The 17,992-nt window shown below is 38.7% G+C and overlaps 1 protein-coding gene across 7 annotated transcripts in view; it reads right to left on the reverse strand.

Moving 5' to 3' along the window:
• NLGN1 (neuroligin 1) overlaps nt 1-17,992 on the reverse strand; it is a 391,414-nt gene that overhangs the window by 294,433 nt on the left and 78,989 nt on the right. For 4 of the 7 annotated variants that reach the window (XM_071566520.1, XM_071566518.1, XM_071566519.1 and 1 more), the window contains exon 2: nt 15,672-16,477. The exons of 1 other annotated variant lie outside the window; for it this stretch is intronic. In XM_071566520.1, coding sequence (XP_071422621.1) covers nt 15,672-16,164 — 493 coding nt within the window. In that variant the 5' untranslated portion in view covers nt 16,165-16,477. Of the gene's footprint in view, nt 1-15,168; nt 15,229-15,671; nt 16,478-17,992 lie in introns of all 7 variants that reach the window. 2 more of the 7 variants (XM_071566515.1, XM_071566514.1) reach the window with 1 other exon arrangement.

A 17,992-nucleotide genomic window follows, 5' to 3' on the forward strand; every position in this document is an offset into this window, starting at 1 on the left:
ATGAAAGCTGCAGCAACCCTTTCTTTTTCCCTATTTGGAGGCTGTAAGGCAGCAAGACAAGTGGGAGGCAGCAAATATTTCATGGGCTAAGATTAGACGTGAGTTGCACCCCTATGGGGGGTAACAGACTGACAAATACTTGCACTTAGGAAAGATCAGGATTAAGTTGTGCAGGAATTAAAGAAAAGAAGCATTGCTTCAGCTACATGAACCATAAAAGCAGCCCAGGAGCATCATAAACAGTCCAGTCCCCAAAAAATAAACTGTGATAAAAAGAATTGGATGTTTTAATTTCAGCTCCACAATGATACTCTCTCTTTCCCTCTGGACTTTGCAGAAGTCCACTATTTTATCCCAATTTTTCCATCTTCAGTGGAAAGGGAATAATGGTAAATAATAGCACATGATTCTGCAGCCTTAAGGAGGCAGCAAACATTTCTAAAACTAAAAAATATAAAGTAGGTGAAAATATGAAATAAAGACAAATCAGACACAGTAAGACTATGAAAGCAGCAAACAGAAAAAATTATTCAGGAAAAAGATAAAAGAGATTTGTTATTATAGGAGCAATTATGACAAAAGATGTGAAATTATTTCAAGAAAATAAGAATGGAGAAAAAGGAAACAGAGGGAGAAGATTTTCATGTTATCTCAGGCAAAATTTTCAAAATCTACCAAACATTCAAATTCCCTGCATTTGTCTCTAAGCTTTCAGAGATGGGAATTTGGGCCTGATCTTGTAAAACTTGATTTGAATTTCATGGGTGACTTTTTTGTGGCCACGAATTTACCCACTGAGTGCCCATGGGTTCACGTGTTTTCCACTGGAGTGCAATGCAAAGGACTCTGTGGAACTTTGTGCCTTCAAAATAATCAATAATGAAATCCTAACACTTATGTCAGTTTTGCTGCTAAATTTCTTGTGTTATGAAGGCAATCAAGTACTTTGGCATCAAAGAATCGTAACTTCACTTAAAGAAATTTCAACCTGCAAAGTGCAGGGACAAAACCAGAAGCCACTATGTCTAGCACTGAATGTTTATGAGGCAAAGCATCATAAAAATAGCAAAAAGGGCAGTAAATTGCTTGATTTTAGTGCAGTGAAGACTCCAAAATTAGTTCTCTTTTAGAACAGAGACATAATGACCAGCTTCTGAATAGATATTGGCACAGCAGGCCACACAAAAGCCATGATTAGCTGCTGTCTGAGGGAATATTCAGTTAATATTTGTTCTGCTCCAATGTTGATTTCTGACCTTTCCTCTTTGACTTTAGCTGGTCAGAATCCAAACCTTTTTGAATTTACTTAACACCTGACAACTGTTTCTAAGTTGCCAAATTCCCAAAAAGGCACTTCACATTTTTTCTGACACTTTTTCAATCAGCTAATACGGAAATAGTAAACAGCATTTGCTACAGCTACAACATCACTTGTGATGCAACAGTTCTTGAACTAGTTATAGGGGAGGAAAAGAAGAAAAACATGAACTATGACATGTCAAGTCTGATTCAGATGTCCTTCACCTTCAATGAGAAAAGAGCAGGTATTCTGCAATTGCAAACCTGTATTTCTAAGCCAGTATCCAGCAAGAAAAGAATGTGATACAATCTCAGTCCAGATTTTAATATTAGACAGAATCCTCAGAAGCTTCTTTGTTAACTCCTAAGCCTGTGATAATCCTTCAGTTTTTTCATCTCTTTGCATTTACATTTAATAATACGGGGAAATATTTCATGATATTTCAGAGCTGTAGCTGCTGTTTTATGAAAGCCTCCTCACTGATTGATTTACATCCACAACTCCCCTTCCAACAGCTTCCTTCCCAAATTAAACATGCTAATGATTTTCTATGCAAAATTTAACAACCTAATAGGCTGAACAAGTCAAATGAAAATACACTAATTGTTGCCTTTGATGTATACTATTCTGCCAAATCTCTCATGAAAGCAGTATATTAGCATTAGCTGGAGTACTTACTAAAATATAGATTAATAAAAGAAAGCTTACATATATATACATGTTAAGAAAATGACACTGCAGACTGTAGAAAACAAAACTTCAAGGCTTAAAAGTGACACAAGTGGCTGTTATACACTAGGAAACCATTTTCACAGAAGCCCTAAAAATGAGCTACTAAAGAATGAATCACAAACCTTTATCTGAATTAGCCAGTATTGGTTCATAACACTGGGTTTATGTAAAAAAAAGTAGGCAAAATAAGATGACAGAGTCAAAATAATAAATATAGAGTGAGACAAGAGAGATAATAAAAGGCTGGCGAGAGAGCAGAAGACTTCCTGCCTAACCCCAGAGATCTGAAATAAGCTCTTCAACGTACTGCCCAATTGCTTTGTAAGATAAGGTTTGCACTTTTGGGTATGTTTTTCACCTAGAATACAGGCAATTATGTGTTTTAGCCAATGATCAGCATCACAGAGAAAGCTTTACTGTAGAACTGGTTCATTCTGTCCCCCAGCCCAGTTCTGAGTGTGAGGCTTGGTGCCACCTTGATCCTGACACACGTAAAGAAAACAAAGACAAACAAACAACAAAGGAATATAAATATTGTCTAAAGAAATAGTGACACAAAATTACTTTCTATTGCTTTGTCTTTAAGAGTTTGCTTATAATGATTTGATAATCTAATCTAATTGATCTCTCCAAGTACTTCTATGGCTCTAATCACTGTAGTATCTGATTAGTGGAACAGATCCATACTTTATCTCCAGATTTAATAACTAAATCTATACTTGAAATAGAGTCACACAAGTTCAGCAGAGGGAGAGGGCCAGATGCTGCTTAGCCAGGGGAGGAGGGAGGGAAGGGAAAACACTAGTGAGGTCCAGAATCACTTGAAATGTATTTGGCTTTGTGTCAAATCATCACGCTGCAACCAAGCTCCATTTAAACTGCCTATTTCTGGGGTTAGAGAAGTAAAGCAGGAATTTGACATAACTGATGGGGGCAGAACCAAAAATGTGCTACTGTCTGAGGCCCACTCTCCTTCAAACTGTCTTCATCACAAGCATAAAGTAAATGTAATTATTATTATCGGTTCTTTGTTCTCTTCCAGGCTAGCACTTCATCAGCCTGAAAATTATGACATTTCCTGAATACATCTCAACGGCTTCTTAACCTTTCTAGTTCATGAGAACCAGGACGATGTCATGCTGCACTCACAGATTTTAGCAGTGAAAAGGTTAACACCAAAAATTGCTAATGATAACAACAGTATTCACTGAGCCAGATAATCACTCACAGAGAATTTCAATCCAAAGTCACTTAAAATTCAGGGAAACCTCTGTATTTCTTTAAGGAAGTGACAGCAGTTAGAAGAATATTCATAATTCAAACAACAGGCCAAAATCTGACTTACCGCTGAGTTTATCTATTTTTAATCAAGCAATATTAAGTGCTAGCTTTTGCTCTACCTTAAGCTAAGCCTATTTTGTGACATATCCTCTAACACAGGTGCTGGGCAGAGAGGGGTGACAGCCAGGCCACTTGCACAGTGCAAATATCAAGCATAGAAGAGAAATGGAGCATTTCTGAGAAATTTTTTATTTCTTCCTCTCTCACTTGACTGCTGCTTGTTTGTTGTGGATACTCAGCTAAACTAGGTAGTAGTTGAAGATGTCAAAGCTGTGGGCAGAAAAATAGCAACTAGTACATGTTAGCAGACTCTGGAGAGAAAAATAGTTTCTTCCACTAAAAACTGCAGGGTGGAATTGTGTGCTGCCTTCTTCTTCGCCTAAAGGGAGAGAGCCTTTAATCCTGTTTCTGTGCTTGCTTTGCACAGTGCCTGGCAGTGCATACCTGCTCCAACCTGTGTGTCAGGAACCTTCTTTGCTGTCAGATCCCTTCCCTTGCTCCTCTCGGCTCATCATCTGTCTCCCAGCTCACCTCTGCAAGCGAGTGTTCCTCTCGTGCCTAACCACATTTCAGCAGTCACCTTTCAGAGGTGTCAGGAGAAACAAAATCAGCCTGTCAAAAGCACGACTGTCTCACAGTTCAAGGGGCAGTGCTCTCTTTGACACGTGAACGACACAGAATATAATACACACAGAAGGGAATGGGAGGGATTTCTGCTAACAGACCCAAATTCAGGAGTGGGGGGACACTTTTACCATGACCTCTTCAGCAACCATCTGTGTCTCAGCAAAACTCAGGCAGTCATTTTGCATGGTCCTGTATCATAAAGTTCTTCTGGCCAGGTAATTCCTTTAATATTTGAACTGCAAATGCAACATTGCAAGAATTGCAGTTAATCAAGGGTTCCATGGTGCTTTAGAGAAAAGTCAATTGATGCATTTTTTTCTTTCTTCCTTTAAGAAGAAGCTCATCTCAGAGACTTCATCTAAAAGACTTCAGGTACTTGAGCTGTTAAGGAGAGCTATTATATATGGTTTCAAAAGTTATTGTTTTGAGCAAAAGTAATCCATTTGTCATTAACCAATGACTCAGATAATGACTGAATAGTGTAGAAAACAAACTTGATTCTCCCTCCTGTTCCACATAGGACAGCTGTTAATTGATTCATATAGAGAGCTACTTCAACTGCATTTAGCATCACAGACAAACAGGGAAAGGACTAAGATCTTAAAATTGAGGTGTAGAGCCTGACAATTTCTTGTGAAATTTAATGAAATAAACTCGCCTCTCCAACAGCCACACGCAACAATATTTCATGGGCCTAAAGTACTATATAGACCACAGGGTATTTTCATTAATGAAAGTAATCTTGGGGTAGGTAAATGTTCTAAATCTTCTGCTTGTCTCATATAAGTATCTTAGACCTGGGCTACAGCAACTAAATTCAGATTTAAATCAAAAATGTCCAAGGATTTTTTTTGCACTTTAAAAGAAATATGAAAACATATGAGTCAATATCTATTTTTCAATCAAGTCAGACAAATTGTACTAGCTTTCAGTTGAGCTTTCAAAACTGATTATGACTGTGTGCATGTACACATATACGTAGATAAATCCATGTTTTATATTCCCTTACCACTGGATCCATCTCATTAAGACTACTGCTTTGGGAATGAGGATTCTCAGAGCCTGAGTTCTCATTGGGTCAGCTAGATGCAGCTGGTGGATGGCATGTTCTATTTGTCTGTTCCCTACATTTAAACTAATATATTCAAGAAAATTACATTAAAAGAGTAATGTTGGCAGAATCTAAAAAAAATCCCTGCAAGGGCACTGGAGAGAGGTTGAAAACAACAGTGGTACAAAATTTCTGGTTAAAGGGCAGCAAGTCTGCAGGAAAGCACCACAACTGTATAAGCAAATCACATCCTGGTTTGGCTGCCTCAGCATGGAACCTTGATACAGGATGGTATCACAGAGAGCTCTTCTCCAGGCCATGGGTGGATAGTCTTTATTCAGCTTAGGGCATGGTAGGACACTGTTGCTATCCCCAGGATCCCCTGTTTTAGAGCCACTCACTTTACAAGGCTGCTGGAAAAGCCATACTATACTTGGGGTGGGGGAAGTCTAAGATGGTGAGATGGTGCACCAAAGGTGTGGGGGAGAGGAATGGAAAGAACATGCCCCAGGGCTGAGGGCATATCCCTGGAGAGCTAGAACCCAATCTAGAACTGTAAATGTTTATCTAGAGCCTGATGCACTCTAGAACCTGGGTTTGATCTAGATCCTTGTGTGCTCTAGCACCTGATCTAGAGACCTGGTTTTATCTCGACTACAGTGTGCTCTAGAACCTGAATTCTGCTCAAAAAAGGTCAGAAATATCAAAAAAGTCATCCTTTGACCCACCCTAAGAGGCTCTACATATGGGGATCCAAGCCCAATGAGATGGCATAGCAGTGTTACAAGGGCAGCCTCTGGGCTTTGCCATGTGCTGGAAGGGAGCTGCTCTTCCCCTCTGCTGTGGGGGAGTTTACACCTATCAGTAAGACCATCTGTGGTAGTTTTAGCTAGGCCTCAAATTAGCAGGCTCAGAGAATCTACGTAGATTAGGACACACAAGTATCACCTGACTAAGCAACCAAAGAAATATTTCATACCAGATGATGCAAACCTGAGATATGAATACAGGAGTGGGAAGTGTTCAGTCAGCTCCATCATGGCTGAAGTACAGGCAGGAACACGCAGCTGCTGTCTTGCTGGAGTGGGCCCTCATGCTGCTGCCACTACTTGCATTTTGTTTGAGTTCAGGGAAGTAAACATTTTGTTGTTATACTTTTTGTTTCTTGCTGGGTGTCTTTTGGGGTGCTTATAGATCTAGAGTGATGGAATCTGTTTTTCAGTGTGAGGTAGAAAATTGTTATATCTAAGTTGTGTAAGTGTGTATTTTATTGTAGTTTACTCTTAATTTTCTCTTTTCTCTATAAATATATATAGTTAGTTTAAGTTTAAATGACTTTCTAAGTTTTTTCCTTCTTCCTTTTCTTGGCCAGAGGGAAGGAACCCGACTTTGTATTGGGCAGTTGGCATTTTGCCAGCTCAACCCAAGACACTTGGAGCTTTTGCTTCTTTTTGTGGGACTTTATAAATCCACATTAGAGCAGACCCTGCAAACCCTCCCTCATCAGGCTTGAGCAAAAAACAGACAAGGTGAATAGAGTGAATTAAACAGAAAGTTTGTCTAACCTGCCTGATCACATCTGAAGTAACCAGGGAGAATGTGCATGAGTCATTCTCCAAACAAAACTGGGAGCAAGGACTGGAAAAGGAGCCCCAGTTGGTAGGTGGGAGGCGAGCAGCCGGGTGCAGTGGGGATGGGAGCCCTCCCAGCTGGTGTGTGTGCAGCTCCAGCATGCCCAGAGCCCGGTGCTGTCCTCAGCAGCAGAACTGAGCAGGATGTCATGGGAAGGGTGCCTGCACAGTCCCCAGTCATGCCACAGGTACACTGCTGTGCACTCACCAGTCAAGAACACTCTGTATTACATGTGAAAGCACAGAACGGTAAGACTAAAAATTATACATGCCTTGTAGGGGTGACAGTGTGTGTATCCTTGAAGGGAGGCTGTCTGGAGTGCACCCTTAGGGAGCAGTGAGCTACCTGTAGAGTGTGTGGTGTCTTGTGACCAATGGGATGCTTCTATGTATGTGAGGTGAATTGGTGAACCAGTAATGTCATGACATGTTAGATATAAGAGGATATAAAAGGTGTTAGTGTAACTAAAAACAAACTCTCTTAGTTGTAAGGCTTCTGATCAAGCCCTCTGATGCCTGTTGTGCCTGAGCTCTTCTGACCATCATCAATGCAACCCCTTAACCCTACAAAGGGTGACCCCAATAATGCCTTATTGCCATTTTCAATGACTTTTAATATTAACTGAAGGAAGAGAAGAGAGATCATATGTACACTACAGAAGGTTGACATGTAACAGGGTGAGAAATCTGTGATCTTGAGGTTTTGGTACATTATGGCATATGTTATGCTATCCTTGCCAGTCATTCCCCACCCACTCCAGAGCAGACAAAGGGAGATGCTCCATAGGGTTTCGCTGTATCCACACTGCTTAGTCCACCTCCTAGGCCTGGAGCATCACAAGGAATTGGATTTATTTTTCCTCTTTCCCCAACATCTGCAGTTGCACAATTCAGACACTCCAATATATAAGCAAATCATCGAAACTAACCATAAATGAAAACCACCTTATATGAAGTGGAGCTTTTTTATCATCTACAACCAACTGTTGGATAAGTTTCTCCCACTGCGTAGAAAAAGAATGTCTAAGTACAGACTATGCTTGCCTATGGAACCTGTTTGCTCTGGGCTGAGCCTTCTAGAACATTCAGCAAGCTGTGCAATCTTCTTCCTACACAATGCACCTTTCCATTAAAAATCTGCAGACAGCTCTTAGGTGTAAGAATATTGAGAACAGAAAGTAAAGACAGAAAGGCAATAGAGACAAATCCTTTTCCATGAGCTCTGTGAAATCTATTCTCAAAATAACTTTGGAGGGGTTTTACTGCCAGTTCATAATGTGGATGAATCACTTCTGATATTTCTGATAAAACAATATTCAAAACTTCAAAATCACTTCCAATTCATTTATGCCACTATTTAATTAGCGCTTCTGCAACATGTTACAAGGATGTCATTATCCCCTATAATTGTATAATAATTACAATTTTAATGAAATAATTGCAAGTACACTAGATGTGTAGATATAATTATGGTAATTACATAAATACCTGATTTTCAGCTAATAATTAAAGAAGGCCTTTACAGAAAGGGTGAAATTTAACAAATGGAAGCTTTCCAGACAACAAATACAAATAATAAATGGCTGCCACTCTCCTGTAGTTTCTGCCTTACTACACTATATATTTGATTTTCATCACATAAAATAAGAATTAAAAAATTGCTTAAATATTAATTCATATTGATAGACCTCAATACTTTGCCTCTGCAGGGTCTCATCCAAAACCACTGACACTGATGTAGCCCAAATGTAATAATGCTCTGAGAGCTCAACATCTCACAAGATGCTGAGTTGTAAAAGACCACTGAGAGTAGGCAGATATGAATAGTGCCCATGACAACATACAGAATGTATTCTCATTCTTTGGTAACATAAAGGGACAAATCCTGGAGCACCATGAAGTACTTGGGAAAAGACCCATGTGTAGAAGAGTTGTGAGCCTTCCTTCAATGCACAGCACCCCAGCACTGGTGCTGCTGAACCTCACCAGTCCTACTGGCTCTTGTTCCCTTCCAAAATGTGTCTCTTTGGTCAAACCTACTGGCTGTACCCTTACTAACACAGCAACCCAGCAGAAGATTTAGTCTTCCTCTGCCCCCCTTGGTGGATAGATATCTACAAGACAATGGTAATTCAATAAAGGAACTTCTTCCAGAGCCTCATCTACTGAAAAAACAGAAGTACTTCTGCCAGGTAATTTTCCTTCTCTTCAAACACATTCCTACAACTAAACTTACTGTATGTTTACTGTACTATTGGTGTGAATAGGAAAGTCAAAAGCCACTCTCAATAAAAAGCCTATGGAAAACTCTGCCAGGGCAGATTAATTCCTGCTCTGATAGCACCAAGGGATATTAAAAGTATTCCCACAGCAGAGGAATCAGCAACATGATTTAGTGCTGCTGCTGCTGAAATATTTCAAAACATTTTGGCAAAACTCTGGCAGGGAAAATCAGCTACAGCACCTGGAATATGCCATTTTCACATGTCTTGTAAGAGCCAACCTGAGATAGCTCAATTCTGGACAGAGACCACTCTGGTCCCTGCCATGTCGTAGAATATAGGTGAAAGTCAGCTTTGTCCCACTTCCCTTAGGCTTATATTGTTCAGTGCTGCTTTTTTTAGGATAAATCTCATTATTACAGACATGAGAAAGTAAAATAAGAGATATGAATATTAAAACAGAAGGAAATTGTTTGATATCCCAAAAACAAATCTTATTTATGGTAAGCTCATTAAAGCAGTTGGTTTCTGAATGCAGAGTATAATTAATAATACCATACATATATCAAAGAGGAGACATGTAAATTTGACATCATAAAGTAAGTAAAAATGAAGAAGGCTAAAGACTTATAAGTTAAAAGAATTTGAGGGGAAAAAAGAAATTATATTGGAGGAATATTCAAGTTATAAGGAGATTATTAACATTGTAAGTGAGATGATCCTTAAGAATGGTTTGACACATGTACGTATCATGTTTCAAGTTTCAATAATATGCAAAGAATACTAAAAATGTTTGTATCCCTGTGTATTATAAGGAAACAAAGTGATGAAGAGCATTAAAACAGAGACAAGCTAAGGAATAATACTACAATACAGTGGGGGTGGGGGGTGGGGAACCAAGCAGAAAAGAGTAGCTATCTAAAAGTAATGATACTCAAATGTTGCTCCTGAAAATGTATAAGTATACTTAGGTAGTTATTTTTTATAAGATTTGTCCATTCTGGCTTTAAGTGATAAATTAGAAACTAGCAGATTGAAAGGAAAACCATCTCACAGATGTTTACTGAGTAAAACCAGTCCAAGCCGAGAAAGGTCGGGGGAAGAAGCACAAACCAGTTTTATCCGACTTAGCATTATCAGGGTGGCAGCACTATTTTAGAGCCTGTGTGGGGGAGGATGTAGAAAATGAAAAGCAAGCAGTAAAATAATAGACAAGGAATGGAATTAGACCAGAATTTAAGACCTGCCAGAGCTATAAGCACTGTCAAGGTATATGAACAAAGCACGACAACTCTGTGGTCAGCAAGAGCCCAGAGCCCAAACAACCAGGCATTTACAGAGGACTGTGACCAGTGCTGATGGCATTTAAGATGACTGGAGTCTTAAAATGCAGTCTGCAAAGTCTTCTATTGTCAAGGACTGGCTCACACAGAAAGAGGACTGGAGAAAGTACATCAGAGTTTAAGCATTTTATTTCAAATATGACATAAACCTACTGCACATCTTTGAAAAACTCTGCTAACTGACACTAACAGCTTTAGATTGTGAAAGGATGAAAAGGTCTGTACAAGACAATGTTTGCTTCATTATCTTCTTCCATGTATTACCAGTATAATAGGAAATGCTGCAGTGGTATCTGAGGAATGAAAAACAGGAATGCAGGGCTTCAAAAAGGAACAGAAAAATAGACCAATCTTGGTGTCTTGGGGCATAGCAGTGGAGTTCAGGATTATGGACTACCTTTTTGCCTGCTGATCCTGCAGGGGATGAGGATGAGGGCTCTCCAGCCAGAAGACAGCAAGGGTGGATGAGAGTGAAACTTCAAATGTGTGCAGTAAAGTACTGACACAAATAAATTACAGGGTAATAATTCATTATGAATTTTCAAAGCAGCCTAATGAAGATATACACCCTTTATAAGGGTTGATATACACCAAATTATGCAAAAAAGTAGCTCTGTGGATTTGGCCCTCACTCTCAAGCGACCCTAACCCCAGGAACGGTCCACAAATACATGTTCTGAACTACTGACAATGCAACATACTTAGACATAGTTCAGTCTACAGTGGTGGAGGCTCCCACCCTGCAGTTTCATACTTTTCATTTATGTGGCCACAAAAAAAATATTTCAATCATTTACCATCTACACGTCCCTTACTTTGATATTATTTTCTAAATTACATATTTAGAAAAAAAGAAATCTGATAATTGATTGATGACTTTTACCAATGGAAATACAGATTTTAGCAGGTCTCAGATTTCGTTTTCTGGTTGATTTCAGAGCTGAACTGGGTATAGAGAATGAACTTAATTTAAGGAAGTCTCTATAGGAACTGCACATGTTGCATTAATTCTTCTTTTCCAAGATTTCATGATAGGTAAACAGCTCTAGGGTGGTTAAATGGAGTATTGGAACAATCAACAGAAACTCAGAGCAACAGGTGAAATTTCTGCTTAGATTTGTAAAGAATATTTCAGTTTGCTAAGCTCAAGGCCTTAAGATTATCAGAGCCATTTACAAAACACAACTGATGTAAGAGATTTTCTACTGAAAACAAAGGAAGTTCAAAGCAGGATGAGATTACAGCAATATGATTTGTGTTTCAGTTCCATGAATATATTTGTAGGTATGTATATATGTTCCTGTGCGTCCATAGTAACCACAGCCATAACCCAGAAAGGATGGTGGTGGGAGCTTTGCTCTGAAAATCAAGTAGCCCATTAGGAGGCATAAATATTAATAGAGCTGTCTAATCCTACACTCTCAAATGAGGTAGTTCAGATCATCAGTCTTCGCATTTAAAATTTATTCAGTGCACTGACTAGAATAAGAAACAGAATCCACATGTGGAGAAGTCACTGATGTTGGGCGGTCGCTGAGCCACTGATAATTCCTAAACATAAAAGTAAGGCTCAAGTGATTTCTTTCCTTATTCTACTCCTAATTCTCCTACAAATACTAATGTATCCAAAGCTGCAGGTGCCTTGCTCCTTGCTATCGAGTACATACCTCCACATTTTCACATTCAGGCATCTTCAGGCAACGTGAAGGCTTTAGCACAGGTTCTTAAGAGCATATTGTCATCCCAAGTGCAGAGCACAGTACCTGGGGTTTCCTTTGGTGGCCATACTAGTGATCCTTTTTCAAATTTTCTTAATGTAGCTGTCATTAAATTAGGAAGTTCATGGTGCAAACTGTTGCAATTACAAGAAATTAATATGGAGTATTAAAACTTCACAGATCTGAAGCTGTCCTCCTAAGAGACAGGAAGTTACCCTGTCATTTGGGATCACAAATAAAACATTTGTGTTTTAACTGTAAAGAAAATTAGAAACCTGAAATGCCAAGCAGAGTGCAAAACTATTAAGGTAATCCCTAGAAATGATGCAAAAATTCATGCCAGGACATTCAAGAAATACCACATGATCAAAAACATTATTAATATCAGTCACTAAAATGATTTCACCTACAGCATAACCTAGAGTCTACTAAAATTTAGAGTTATGGAATGTAGACTCAAAAAAAGCAACACAAAATTAATCAGATGCCTTTGTACTGATTTTCCAAAACCAGCCCTAGCAAACACAGGTTCCTGCATAACCAAAATTGAATTAACAACCTCTGACCTGAAGGAAAAGACACAAAACCAGATGTTCTTTCTTTATTAAATCAGTAAATTGAGGAGTAAGTAACTGAGATACAGGCCTCCATATTTAGCAGAAAACATGCCTAATTGTCTCATTCCTTTCCACCCAGCTCCAGCCCATCATTCTGTAGTCTCTGCTGCAGGCACATGGAAATTCCAACTGGAGGTCATGAATCTAATGCTCATTAACATCTCTAGCATGACTCCTTTCATTTCAACATGTAACCTAATCTGAGTGGTCTCTCTTCAAAATTTTGAGTTTTCTCATGTCCCTCAGATGACAAGTATAAAAATTTATTTATGTAATTCAATCTATTTCATGTAATAAGAAATAATCAAACCATATATAACAATACCACATGGCTGTTGGTTTGTCACTTTCATATTATATATCCTTTATGAATTAAAAGGATGGTATAAAGATCTGCCTATGACTTCTGGATTTTCTCCTTCCAGTAATTTTCATCACAAACATAATGAAATTACTGAAACATAAAAGTCCAGCAAGAGAGAGAATATTGGACCTTTCTTCTTTCCTATATAAAACCAACGCCATTTCCAAGGTGCAGTTGCTGCTCAAATGGTGTGATTCTATTGCAACTTTATTCTGCAACATGATTCCTTTTACCACTAGGGGTGGGGACAGTCCAAGCCAAGGATAATCCCAGGTTATATATGGGTGAGTAGAGCGTGAGTGAGTCAGAGAACAGAGATTACTACAGATATCTCAGCTGCCCAGGCTGAAGGTATTCAGTTCTCTGCACTTGTCAAAAGGAAAAGGTAGGCTTCTGCTGCTTTTATTGTGCTGTGTGTGCAATGAATTTAACTGGAAAGGTACCTACTGAATTTCAAATAACTCTGCCTTCATTCTCCTTCAGGCTTACAGGACAATAAACAGGACTTTCTCAGCTACTGGGCTCTCCCTCCCTTTATTTTTGCTATTTTTCTGACTATTTTCCTTTTAATATTCTCTCTTACGAAAGATTCTTTCAGAGAACAATGATGGGGATCTGCATCTTTATTTATGACTTTGTGAATCAGCGTCTGGGTGATAGGAAGTGAAAGTTGCTCAGCTAATTACACATGCTTGATGAACTGCGTAATAACTGCTGCAGCACTGCACATTAATTGAATGCATATAAATGACAGCAGTTATTCTAACTTGAATGATGTGTGAAGAAGTGACGTTGCTCACAGTACCCTGATTATCTTTATTTCCAGCTTTGGGAATCCAGCTTAAACAATTGTACTTTTACAGCACTGAGCAAAAATTCCCTAATAGAAAACAGAAGATGCCTCAAAGCCTGACACTTTAGACACAAAATTGGTTTAAGCCAGTGAAAGTGGATTTAGACATCTAAAAATGCATACATCAAGCTACTACAATTAACAATTAATAATTAACAACCAGCTGCAACTAGCAGTCAGTAGGAACTGTAAGAGCAAAAGCCTTGGAAACAAGGCCACCCTCACTTAGATGCCTAGATATCATCTTAAAAACCTACTATAGGGTTTACAGAGTTGAATTTTGCCCAACTCTAAACATTTCTGCTGTAACACTTGCCTAAAATGTATTTGTTTTGCAATAACAGGGACAAATAACTGATTTAAAAAATATGGATTACAGCTAATAGGCAACTCTGTATATCCACAGTACTCTTTGTTTACCCTCAAAAGCATTCTAATTCACATGGAGTCCACCTCTACCATAACACATTATTTTAAAGAAAACAATAAAGAAAAATAATTTTATGCAAAACAAACGAGTAAAGTAGTACAAAATTAATATTTTAAACTAGCACCAAATGCCTACTTCAAATCAGTACCAAAATATATCATCTCTATTGCATGTCAACTGCCTTGGGAATTTGCAAATATTCACAAAGAAATCTGCAAATTCTTCCATACTATTTAACACAAAAAGTGTAGAAGCCGTTTCCAAAAGCAGCCTGGTTTCCACAGTACCATGTCACAATATTTTAACACTGCCCTACACCCCTATTAAGAGGTTTTGGGCTTGACAAAGGGAGCTGTAATCACAGAGTAAAGGAAATCAACACTCACTTCTAGTAGCACATAAACGAAAAAAAGTATTCCATATCTACATTTCAGGAAAGTTAACACTGTTCCAAGAAAAAAGGGTATATTCTGTAGGAAGTCAATGCAGATTTTCAGACCTGCATTGCTATAGTATTTTATAGCCTTTATGCCACACTACTGGAAGAGAGAGCTGTGCAGCCGTACCAGCAACTCCAATGGAAGCAGTACCTGTCCCGAGGCACAGAGCGCCTCCTGTGCATGCACATACAACACTCTGTATCCTTCCACCAGGGACAGACCCTCCTCAGAACCACGAGGCCAAGAGAGAAGCTGCCAACATGGTCAGCAGAGTGTGAGAGAGACACGATCAGGTGCAACTGGCTTTACAAAAGTTATCTTCTCATCTGCTGTACATGGTCCTCTCTTTAAACACCTTTCTGGCTCCATTATGACAAGACAGTCCCTAACGGTTCACAGCACCAGCAATCAGCCTCTTTCTGCCGTATAATTTGTTCTTCCTTTGCAAGGTTTTTGATCTCTCCCCCATATTTTTATTTTTTGTCCACTTTATACATACCTCCTTTTCTACATATTTTCTTGCCGGGTTTTCTGGCACATTCCTTGGATATTCTTTTGACTGAAAAATGAATAGAAGACTAGAAAATAACATGGAGCTCCGTCACAGACAGTAGGAGCATGCAACACCACTATCTAACTTAAATATGACCTGCTTTATTAGGTGCGGAAGATTCTCAACTTGTTGTGCCTGCACATGCAATGGAAAAGATGTTGATGCATCTTCCCAGAAGTCAGTGGGTGGCAATGAGAATTAGGTACCAACTTTGACCTAAAAATACACGTGCTGTGGGAGGAAAAAAAATGAGATAGACAGAAAGAAAACAAAAGAAAATCAAAAAGCAAGGACAAATGCACACAGATAAAAGCAGCATGCATACATGTAGTAAGCTGGCATGCAAACAGAGAAAGCCATGCGTGCTACCAGTACACGTGAGTTAATACTGTTAGAACGTAGAACAGGAAAATAAAAAGATCTCCCTGTTTCGCCTGCTATTAACTCACCATCCTCGGTTGGGACATAGATATTTAAATAGAGGCAGTCTTCGTTCTGATCTTGTACATAGGTGGAAACTACATCCAAGTTATTAGTAAACCACACGGGAAGCATGACTTCAGGCAACCTGCCTTCTATAATGTTCTGGGGACACACTGGAGCAAACTGGGTGGTATTTTTGATATCTGCCCAGGGAGACGGAGGCTCAGGAGGTTGAAAGCGGCGCTCCCCTGTTGGAGGGGCAGCATATGGAACCCCAAGAAACTGAATAACAGGCCCCAAAATTTCATTATTAAGTTCCTTCTTAATCCCTCTTATCTTGCCAAAGTTGGTGGTCACCACTGGGTTGGTATCATCCAATTTTTGGGAGGACACAGCTGCAGCGTGAAGCAGAAATCCAAGTATACAAAAAGCAAAAGTGGCATTCCATCCCATGTGTAACAGGCGGACCACTGTCGCTCTCCATACACAGTTCAGCCACATGGATCTTGCAAAGGCCATGGTCCCACATTAGTTGTGTAACTACAGTGAAGCAATGTGATTTGTATCCACTGGTGTAAAAACAGGGCGACAGAAGGAAACAGAGCGAGTTTCCTAAAGAGGTGCCTGTCAGAAAAATCTCAAAAGGCTTTTCACGCGGTAAGTATCTTCCATTGATTTCACACTTATTGAAGCTGCATCTTCACTCAGCACTATTTATCAGACTACATCCTATTGACAATTCTGTTTTCCATAGCAGCAATATGAAGAGAGCAGCCATTTACTGCAGAATCCCCTCTTATAAATCAAATCCAGTTAGCCGCAGGTCTATATCCTGGAGAAAATGAAAATAAATCATTAGTATGAAAGAGCTAATATGAGCAGAGTGATAACTAGATGTTTCACACGTTATTTCCATACATTAATAGTTGCCAGAGTCATGTAAGTAAAACTGCAGTAGTTTATGGGTCCATGAAATGGCGGGTGAAAGGCTGATTACTGGATTATCTGCAATGTCACCTGTTGAATTTACAGAGACTTTTCAGAAGAAACAGGACCCTCAGAAAACATTTTTGAAATTCAGCTTTTCAAGAGTAAGCAATTTGCTACCAGGCTACATTACATAGTGCTTATATTAATATTTTATTTAACTTAATCAGCGAATAATAAATTTTCACCTTATTTGTACAAGTAGATTTTTCAAAATGGAAGTAATTATTTCTCAAAGCAGAAGATGGGGAAATTAAGACAGACAGACATACTGAAGACTTAAATGCATTTTATTTCATTAAAACCAGTTTATAATATATACATTTTTATTTTTCAAAATACCATTTCTGAAACATTGAGACAACTGAACTTGCACGGAAGTATAACTGCACCTCTGTGAGTTGGGTTTAGGATTTTTCAGAAATGATTTGGAAAAGTATGTGAACAGGCAGTTTAGGCATGGAGCTGTATATCACAATTTTTACGTCAGATCAATCCTTCATTCCTTATAAAAGACTGACTTCAGAGAAAAATGAAAATGCAAGTTGAAAGCACTCAATTCCTACCATCCTTAATTTATAACATAAACAACAAGCGTTCCCATAGGACAGTGGAAATGTTATCTTTCATATATCCACATGCTGACTGAACAATATCCTAGAAAAATAATCAGTTAGGATCAGAGACTGTATAATCTGAAATTCCAGATGCTATTTTCAACTACTATAGCTCAGAGGTTGTCACACAAGGCTGTGTTCCAGCACTTCTGAAAATTGCTCAGTGCATATCATTATGTCTTCCATATTCATGCGAAACATATTTCCAACACGACTTACAATATCCTATTATTTAAAATGCAGTGTTATACCCAACATAGCAGTGTAATCTTACACTCCCTATTAAGTAGTGTGTAATGCACAAGAAATGTGTTTTGCTTTGTATAGGAAACATTTTAAACCACCTGCTTTTGAAACAGCATTGGCAGCTTTAATGAGAATTGTTTTTTTATCATGTCTATACACATTGTAGAGAGAATTCAAAAGAACGGCTTGTCTAATAGTCAGACTACCCTGCAGTTTGGGTTATTAAAAAGGAGATTGTAAAAGCTATATAGGACAGCAGGAGATTTGGTTCATGTCTAGAGTTCCTTTAGCTCTGAACAATCTATCTCAGGAGGCAATAAGGAGATAGATGAAGCTTTTCCACAATTTTCCCTCTCTCTTTCTTTGCTAATTCTAACACCTTCACTGTGAAACTGCATTAACAAACAGGTTTATATCCTTTATTCTCCAGTTGAAAATTCTCTGCATTTGCTGGAAATGCACCAATGTAGCTGCAGAAAATAATTCCCCAAACTTGA

The sequence above is a fragment of the Pithys albifrons genome, chromosome 11, assembly GCF_047495875.1.
Source record: "Pithys albifrons albifrons isolate INPA30051 chromosome 11, PitAlb_v1, whole genome shotgun sequence".
NCBI lineage: Eukaryota > Metazoa > Chordata > Aves > Passeriformes > Thamnophilidae > Pithys > Pithys albifrons.